The 10,038-nt window shown below is 43.3% G+C and overlaps 1 protein-coding gene across 1 annotated transcript in view; it reads left to right on the top strand.

Moving 5' to 3' along the window:
• Window positions 1-9,478, top strand: part of LOC132864472 (tripartite motif-containing protein 16-like) — a 37,484-nt gene extending 28,006 nt beyond the window's left edge. Inside the window, exon 6 of the mRNA XM_060897890.1 lies at window positions 8,686-9,478. Within this exon, the coding sequence (XP_060753873.1) occupies window positions 8,686-9,215 (530 nt within the window). The 3' untranslated portion in view covers window positions 9,216-9,478. The remainder of the gene's footprint in view (window positions 1-8,685) is intronic.
• The last annotated feature ends 560 nt before the right edge of the window (window positions 9,479-10,038 follow it).

The raw sequence follows: 10,038 nt of genomic DNA, 5'->3' as shown, positions 1-10,038 counted from the left end.
AAAGCTGTTTGTGGGCTCATGTGCATGCAGCTCTGCACCAGTTTTCTGGGCTGCCCAGAAGTAAATTGCTCTAAATAATAAAGCTTATCCTGCATGTCATCTGTCTTGCTCTCAATGCCTTGCTCGAATGCTTTAATAAAGGATCTGAATTGCAGGGGGTCACCATCAAAAACTGGAATTTGTATGGGTGGTAAAAGAGACTGTCTCTGCTGCTTAATCGACATTGCAGTGATCTCATTTTGCCTGCGCATTGCTTCAGCCAAATCATGTTGGTCATTATCACTACCTGCACTTTGCTGGAGATGACGTGTTTTTGCTTTGCTTTTTGCATGTGTGGGTTGAGCAGCTGCCGTAATTGGTCCAATAGTTGACAGCGGAACAGGAGCGGGTGAAACTTTTGTCGGTTTTGTAGATGGACCAGCCGGTATGAATTGTGTAGATGATGAGGATTTAGAGCACACTACACTTTGTTCTTTAAACACCTGCGCTTTTGCATTTGCGATGGCCAAACTTGTTTTAACAGACAGCTCTTCCCTTTTTGCTTTTAATTTAGCCTCTTCTAGTTCAAGCGCGTGCTTTTCTTGCAATGCGTCAGCCTGCGCTTGCAGAGTTGCGCGTTCCAGCTTGACCTTGGTTTCCATGTTGGAACAGACTTTGCTTTTTTTACTGGCAGAGGATGGACTAGAGGACTCGCTGCCTGCTGCTTTGCTGCTGGGGCGAACCTTTTGCGCAGCCTGTGAGACGCTATCGTTGGGCTCTATGTCATCACTTTGGGGATGTGCAGCATGCGAGACATTTTCCACCTGGTCTAAATTATTAGCGGCGCCTTGCGAGTCACCTCCTCTTAGCCATGCTTCAATGTCATCAATAAACTCTCTGCAGCTTATCAGTTTGGGTTCATACCAGTCACTATGGTCAGATTCTCTTTCATCTGCATTCAATAAACTTTGCACGGACACTTGTAGCTCCATAAACTCCTCCAGAAAACGAGTATAAACTTTCATGTGCTCTTCAACAACAGTGGTGGTTTCTCCGCTATCAATTAAAGCATGAATTTCATTCCGCTTTCTTGTGAGAGCGCCTAGTTTTCCTCTTCGCGTCTTAATCAAACTTAAAAGTTTTCTTTCCATTTCCAAATCTTCCTCCTCCTCTGCGTCTGACATAATGATTAAATTCAAAATTCGATTTGACAAAATCCGAAGAATGTTTTCAAACTCAAAAGTCTTTGCATTGTCTTCTTTTAACGTCTTAAAAAATACAGTTCAAATGAGTCCACCCCGACGTTGCGGGTCATCAAAAAAAGCACCTGTTACTCACAACTCGGCTCGTCTTCTCAATTCGGCTTCCAAAGTCCAATAATCCAACAGAAAAGTAGCCCAACAAATAATCCACTTCAATTCGGTGTCCAATCTTCCAAGTTCAAAAGTCCAAAACGAAAAAAGATTTTTACTTAATGTGTCGGCCTTTCTTAATTTCCAAAATCCAAACTAAAGGCCGTGGGTGGCGTGGTTTCGGTTCAAGTTTATGCACAACACAAGTTTTCCAAAAAAGAGGTTCCAAGTTTATTCCAACGCAAAATAGTCCAGGTTTTCTTTAACTAATAATTCGAACAAAAATTTTCCATATTCTTCATCCAATACTTTAGTTCATTTAGTGTGTGTGTGTGTGTGTGTGTGTGTGTGTGTGTGTGTGTGTGTAGTAAAAATCTTTTATCTCCCCAAAACCATGTCATGCCGCCCGACATTGTTTCCAAACTAAATTAAAGAGGCGGGCGTGACCTAAATACTTACACCTGTGCCTAGGTAGGCGTTTCCAAATCACAGGTCATAGTGAACTTAACAAAAAACAGAAATGGCCATGACATGGTCAGTTAGGTCATTATAAAATATTCCCGCTATATGTAGCATATTTAAGTCATCCAACCATCCATTATCCTTAACCGCTTATCCTGTGCAGGGTCAGCTGGGATAGGCTCCAGCTTGCCGGCGACCCTGCACAGAATATTTAAGTGAATTAAAATATATATTGTCAATAAACATGGTTGAAAAAGAATAGGAAGATAAAGTATTGATAAATTCACCTGTAGGTATCCGGGTGTCTGAATTCATCAGATTTAAGTTTAGGTTGCCCACAAAAATACAAAGCTTTGACTCCTCATGGATTTTATCAATTATTATTGAAAGCTTATCCAGAAATGGCTGAAAAGAACTGTTTCGGTGTCTGTATCTCACACCACAAACTATGTTCTTACTGCCTTCATTATGGAGCTCAACACAGACTGATTCATCTTGATCAGAAGAAGTATTAAGGCCATCTCTTAGATTATAACTTCAGGAATTTGTTATGAAGAGTCCAATTTAGAGTGTTCCCATCTTATCTAATCTCATCTCATTTTCTTCCACTTATCCGGGGCCGGGTTGCTGAGGCAGCAGTCTGAGCATGGAAGCCCAAACTTCCCACTCCCCAGACACCTCAGCCAGCTCCTCGGGAAGAACACTGAGGCCTTCCCAGGACAGCCGAGAGACATAGACTGTGCTTCTCTCCCTATCTCTAAGGGAGTGCCCAGCCACCCTGCGAAGGAAACTCATTTCAGCCACTTGTATCCACGATCTTGTTCTTTCGGTCATTACCCAAAGCTCATGACCATAGGTGAGAGTCGGAACATAGATTGACCGGTAAATCGAGAGCTTCGCCTTTTGGCTCAGCTCCTTCTTCACCACGACAGACCGGTAAAGCGACCGCATCACTGCGGAGGCTGCACTGATTCGCCTGTCGATCTCACGCTCCATCCTTCCCTCACTCGTGAACAAGATCCCGAGATACTTAAACTCCTCCACTTGAGGCAGGACTTCTCCACCAACCTGAAGAGGGCAAGCAACCCTTTTCCGGTCGAGAACCATGGCCTCGGACTTGGAGCTGCTGATTCTCATCCCAGCCACTTCACACTCGACTGCAAACCACCTCAGTGCATGCTGAAGGTCCTGGTTTGAAGAAGCCAACAGGACAACAACATCCGCAAAAAGCAGAGATGAAATCCTGTGGTTCCCAAACAGAATTATGAACAGAACCAGTGACAAAGGGCAGCCCTGCCGGAGCCCAACATACACTGGGAACAGGTCTGACTTACTGCCGGCAATGTGAACCAGACTCCTGCTCCATTCGTACAGGGACCGGACAGCCCTTAGCAAAGAGCCCTGAACCCCATACTCCCGAAGCACCCCCCACAGGATACCACAAGGGACACGGTCGAATGCCTTCTCCAGATCCACAAAGCACTTGTGGACTGGTTGGGCAAACTCCCATGAACCCTCGAGCACCCTATGAAGGATATAGAGCTGGTCCAGTGTTCCATGACCAGGACAAAAACCGCATTGTTCCTCCTGGATCCGAGGCTCGACAATTGGCCGAATTCTCCTCTCCAGTACCCTGGAGTAAACCTTTCCGGGGAGGCTGAGAAGTGTGATTCCCCTATAATTGGAGCACAATCTCCAGTCCCCTTTCTGAAATAGAGGGACCACCACCCCGGTCTGCCACTCCAGAGGCACTGTCCCCAACCACCACGTGATGTTGCAGAGGCATGTCAGCCAAGACAGCCCCACAACATCCAGAGGCTTGAGATACTCAGTGCGGATCTCATCCACCCCCGGTGCCTTGCCACCGAGGAATTGCAAACCACCTCAGTGACTTCAGCTTGTGTAATGGACAAGTCCACCTCTGAGTCATCAGCCTCCGCTTCCTCAATGGAAGACGTGATGGTGGGATTGAGGAGATCCTCAAAGTATTCCTTCCACCGCCTGACAATGTTGGCCTCTGGGACTCCTGAGGCAGCTGACAGGTATCGGCAGGCCAGGCGTGCCGCAGCTTGGGCAGTTGCGGAGGCAAAAACTCGGAACTGGAAGGAGTTTGGTGAGGCCATAGAGGAGGACTATCGGTCGGCATCGAGGAAATTCTGGCAAACCGTCCGGCGCCTCAGGAAGGGGAAGCAGTACTCTGCCAACACTGTTTACAGTGTGGATGGGGAGCTGTTGACCCCAACTGGGGATATTTAGAGTGTTGGGAGATGTAATTAAAGCCAGGTAAGTAAAAGTTGACAAAATTATATGAGTTGAATGCCAGGTTTCTGAAAGGCAATGAATCTTCAGTAGATGATCTAAAATACTATGTCTTGAAATTCATCAAATTTAGCTGAGACGCTCCATAGTGAAGGAAAGAGAGCAACTTGTCAGATAAACAAGAAGACAGAGTCATCTATATCCCCCGCCCTATATACCAACTATATACCAAGTTTCAAGATATTATTTGTCATGTTTTTCAAGTTCTGCTGCAGGAAACCAACCTGACCTCTTTACACTGACCTCAGCAGTAGAGGTCTGCGCAGGTCTGATTTTTCAGTCCCGCTCCCGCCCGCGCCCGCATTGTGCAGTCCCACTCCCGCCTGCGCCCGCAAAGAATTATGATTTTCAGTCCCGCTCCCGCCTGCCATATTTTGTCCTGCTCCCGCCCGCAAATCCCGCATGATGCAGACGATGATTTTCAGTCCCGCTCCTGCCTGCCATATTTTGTCCTGCTCCCTCCCGCAAATCCCGCATGATGCGAACTTTCGCGTTATTTCTCAGGAAAATCCCGCATGATGCGAACGTTCGCGTTATTTCTCAGGAAAATCCCGCATGATGCAGACGTTCGTGTTATTTCTCAGGAAAGTTCTTGTCTTGACACAGCGTGATGGTGCCCCGCTCCCTACTTTGACTGGATTTTAGCATAAATATCTATTGCTCACGTTGTTATTATTTACCTTGTTTTGGAATTCAGCATGTATTATCTCTAATAATAATAATTAATGCTGTCAAACGATTAAAATATTTAATCGAGAATCACACATTTTTATCATATGAGAAACTATTGTAATTCTCTGATCAGCATAAAAAAAGTGAATGGGCTTGCTTTGTACCAATGGGGGGGAAGTTATTCCAAAGCAGAGCTAGTAAAAGAAGTGAATTGAATTACTGCTTGTGTTAGTCTACAACTTTAGTCAGAGAGACATGTTACACAGTGACGGTAGGCTTGACTCAATGCTATCCCAGAAATCCTTCCTGTAATATGCAAATTTGGCCGCCTCTGATTGGACAGCCAAATTTGCATATTACAGGAAGGATTTCTGGGATAGCATTGAGTCAAGCCTACTGTGTAACCTGTCTCTCTGACTAAAGTTGTAGACTAACGCAAGCAGTAAATCACTTTACTCATGGTTCTCTTGCTAGCTGGGTGTGAACTGCGAGTCATTAGAGTGATCAAAGGGTTTCCCGTTAGGGTGATCGATGGCAAATTTAAGATGCCATTTCTCTGGCAATCTAACTCTCTCTGCGAATTTAGGCATCTTAAAATGTTTTTATTAATACCAAATAAAATATTTAGCACAAATTATATATGATAGACATAAATTAATAATTTATACATTTTATTTCAAACACATTTTTAGTTAGCGGGACTGCAGCCTATCACCGCTCCCGCCCGCGCCACATATGTGCACTCCCGCTCCTGCCCGCGCGCGCATATGTGCACTTTCGGTCCCACCCGCGCCCGCAATGAGCTTTCAAAATTTGTCCCGCGCCGCACTGCTTTAAGGCGGGTCCCGCGAGTCCCACGGGACTCCCGCGGGAGTGCAGGGCACTACTCAGCAGCCCATGACATAAATCCACTGGACCTTTGGTCCAGGTGAGCTAAAAATTAAATTTTCTCACATTTCTTAGTATCAAAAGGCACATATCCATTACTTAATCAACACATCTACCAACTTTCAAGACCATACCACTCGTAGTTTTCAAGTTCTGTCCTGAAAACCAAACCTACCCCTTAGACTAACCTGAGAGACTAAGTCTGAAATTGTTTCCATGGAAACATGAAAAATTAAAATTTCTCAAATTTCTTAATATGAAAAGGCACATCTACATCACCTTGTTAACACGTATACCAAGTTTCAAATCTGTATCATGAATAGTTTTGGATATATGCTCTGGAAACTAACATTGCTCTTAGAAACTAAGTCAAAACCTATTTTTATGAAAAATTTGAAAAATACTTTTTTCCAAAAATCAAAAATAGCAAAAGGCACCAGTTTACATGTTGCTCGATATGTATACAAAGTTTCATGAATATACCTTCAGTAGTTTTAAAGATATGGCCCGGAAACAAAAACGTGACCAGATGGACGGATGGATGCAGAGAACCTGTTTCTATATCCTTCGCCAACCTTCGTTTGGGTGTGGGATAATTACGAAGTTCTTGAGAAGAATGAAATTCGTGTGGGGAATAGTACCTAGAATTAATGTGACAAGGAGTATTAACGTCAGGATTGAAATAATTTAGGTTCGGTGATAATTCTAATAATCATAATTAATCTAATAATAATTCTAAGCAGTAACAACGTCAGCTTGAGTCACGCAAAATTATACTGACAAAGTTAAGGTCAAAAAAGAAAAAGACGCCACGATACAACACTAAAGATTGAAGTAGTTTGTGTGTACAGAATGCTGAGGGAAAAGGGAGGAAAAGAAAAAAATGGCTGAATGTGAAAGCTGTTTGGAGTGGTTCCATCAGGAATGTGAAGCGACCCCAGGGCCTGTTTTTCACGATGGGGGGCAGCAACTGCAGAATCTAAAGGGGATGAGGTGCAGTGGGTGAAGACGGACCACCAAAAGCAAGATTTTATTCATTTACTTGGTTATTAATGCATAAACATTTGATTTTTTTTCTTTCTTTTGCCTCGACTTTCGTGACATGTGGATTAAATGTACATTATCCTCGATCAATAAAGGTTCTCTGAAATGTTACGGTACTATGGCTACAGCAGGACTCAGAGTCCAACACACACACACGTTATCCTCTTCATATTTATCTAAACCTTTTTGCTGTGCAGACACAATTATACTGGGCATAAATTCATACAAAGAGACTCTGTGTGTGTGTGTGTGTGTGTGTGTGTGTGTGTGTGTGTGTGTGTGTGTGTGTGTGTGTGAGAGAAATAAGAGTACACACTGAATAACAAAAAGGTATGTAAAAAAACTTATGACGTTATTTTAAAATGGAAAATTGTGTAAATAATAATGTAAAGTGTCACAGTGGTGTAGTGGTTAGCACAGTCGCCTCACAGCAAGAAGGTTCTGGGTTCGAACCCAGCAGCCGGCGAGGGCCTTTCTGTGTGGAGTTTGCATGTTCTCTCCGTGTCTGCGTGGGTTTCCTCCGGGTGCTCCGGTTTCCCCCACAGTCCAAAGACATGCAGGTTAGGTTAATATGGGATGGCCTTGGGCTGAGGTGCCCTTGAGCGAGGCACCGAACTCCCAACTGCTCCCTGGGCGCTGTTAGCATGGCTGCCCACTGCTCTGGGTGTGTGCGCATGATTGTGTGTGTGTGTGTTCATTGCTTCAGATGGGTTAAATGCAGAGAGGAAATTTCACAAGTGTGTGATGAATAAAAGTTGTGCTTTCTTTCTTTCTTGTGCTTTTCCTTTCAGAACACTGTTGTGATGTTGGAATTAAAACATGCTGTACATTTCTCTGAACAGTAGGTGTCGCTAGTGAACTCTGTTGAATGAGACTCCGAGTCATGAATCTTTTCGTGAAACGAGTGAAGCCATCTGGACGCCATCTTACCACTCACATCGCGTGGATTTGGTTTGTGTGTTAAACCGTCGTATCTGATCAAATTTGCCCCAAGAAAAGTATCTCCTGAGTTTTTCCTTTCATTCCCTCCTCTTATTTTCTCAACTTCACCCCCCATTCCTTACATATCTTTATAGCGCTTCCCTTCATTCTTATTTTTTCTCTTTTCCAGTCCAGTCTCTGGTTGTTTTTTTTTTGAACGGCTCTTTTCCTACTATAATTATTTTCATTCATTCATTCATTCATTCATTCATTATCTCTAGCCGCTTTATCCTTCTACAGGGTCGCAGGCAAGCTGGAGCCTATCCCAGCTGACTACGGGTGAAAGGCGGGGTTCACCCTGGACAAGTCGCCAGGTCATCACAGGGCTGACACATAGACACAGACAACCATTCACACTCACATTCACACCTACGCTCAATTTAGAGTCACCAGTTAACCTAACCTGCATGTCTTTGGACTGTGGGGGAAACCGGAGCACCCGGAGGAAACCCACGCGGACACGGGGAGAACATGCAAACTCCGCACAGAAAGGCCCTCGCCGGCCCCGGGGCTCGAACCCAGGACCTTCTTGCTGTGAGGCGACAGCGCTAACCACTACACCACCGTGCCGCCAACTAAGAACTTATTCATTTATATTCTCATGAACAAATTTCAGCAGGGTTACATAAGGAATGGGGGGTGAAGCTGAGAAAATAAGAGGAGGGAATGAAAGGAAAAACTCAGGAGATACTTTTCTTGGGGCAAATTTGATCAGATACGACGGTTTAACACACAAACCAAATCCACGCGATGGGAGTGGTAAGATGGCGTCCAGATGGCTTCACGTCTCTACAGAGGGGAATGGGTTCGGAGCCCTCCAGATTTCATAGAGAGCCGAGGCCTCGTTTGTCATCAGTCACGTGGTTTTGTATGCCACACCCCCTTCTACTTCATACGCACTTCGGAGCCTCACGACAGACAGGTGTCTCACACACTTCTTATAAATCCTGTGATTAACATCTAACCTGTGGATATTTTATTGTTTTAGATTTCTGTTATCTGACTCTGGATCCAAACACAGTAAATCCTGAACTCATTCTGTCTGAGAAGAACAGAGCGGTGAGACACAGTAAGAAAAAACAGACATATTCTGATCATCCAGAGAGATTTGACTCCTGGTGTCATGTGTTGTGTAAGGAGAGTGTGTGTGGACGCTGTTACTGGGAGGTGGAGTGGAGGGGTGGTGTGTCCATATCAGTCTCATATAAAGAGATCAGCAGGAAAGGACGGGGTTTTGAGTGTGGGTTTGGATTCAACAGTCAGTCCTGGGGTCTGTGGTGTTTTTCTTCCTCTGTCTGTTTCCGACACAACAGTATTGTGACTGTTCTCCGAGGTCCAGCGTCCTCCAGAATAGGAGTGTATGTGGATCACAGTGCAGGAACTCTGTCCTTCTACAGCGTCTCTGACACGATGAGGCTTCTCCACAGAGTCCACACCACATTCACTCGGCCTCTATACGCTGGGGTCGGGACTGGTTCTGACGCATCTGTGAAGTTTTGTGATCCGATGAAAAAATGAAATGTTGGTAAAAGTTGAAATGTTTAATAAAATTATAACTGAGGTGTCAAATTGAATTTATCCCTGAAATACAAAGACACTTTTGTGTGCAGAAACTGTGGCACTAATGAATTATTTTCAAAGTGCATCTGTTTTATAGATTAATCATGAATAAGTTCCATAAATAAATGTCTTAATGCAGAATGTAAGATATTTCTAGAAAAAAATAAATGTTATCAGACTATTTTAAATGTATGCACTATTATGAGATTTATTACACTGATATGAAAGTTTAGAATGTCTCAAATTCTGTTTTTTCTTTGGCAAAATCTGTTTCTTCAGAAATAAAACTTCCTCAAACTACTGCGTGTAAGAACATTTTTTTAAATGTTGCATCCTGAACCATTTTCTGTTCAAAAAAATGCACTCAATGTATTCAGACCCCTTCAAAAATAAAATATGAAATAAATACAGACTCATTTTGCAGGTTATGGAATCTATCCATATGAAGATTATTTACAAATCATTGTTTTCAGTTTTAATTTTAACATACGATATCAGCTTTTTCTGATTTGGGGCTGTTTTTCCTCTCAGATGCCTGATTTAATGTCAGTGATGTGTTTTTTTCCATGTTTTAAACTCATTTGTCATAGTTCCTTGTACTTTAAAACTAATAGATGATGCAATCAATTAAAACAATAAAATAGTGTTAAGTTTAATTACCAGGGCATTAAAATTTGAACATTTCTGTGTTGCTACTTTTCTATTTCCATTAAAGGCCAAATGACGACTATTAATCAAACTCAGGTTTATAAAAGATGCTTCATAAACTCAAGATCCAAAC

This window comes from Neoarius graeffei, chromosome 17, assembly GCF_027579695.1.
Source record: "Neoarius graeffei isolate fNeoGra1 chromosome 17, fNeoGra1.pri, whole genome shotgun sequence".
NCBI classification, from domain to species: domain Eukaryota; kingdom Metazoa; phylum Chordata; class Actinopteri; order Siluriformes; family Ariidae; genus Neoarius; species Neoarius graeffei.
The sequence above is the reverse complement of the archived record's forward strand: the minus strand, read 5'-3'. Positions and strand labels throughout refer to the sequence as shown.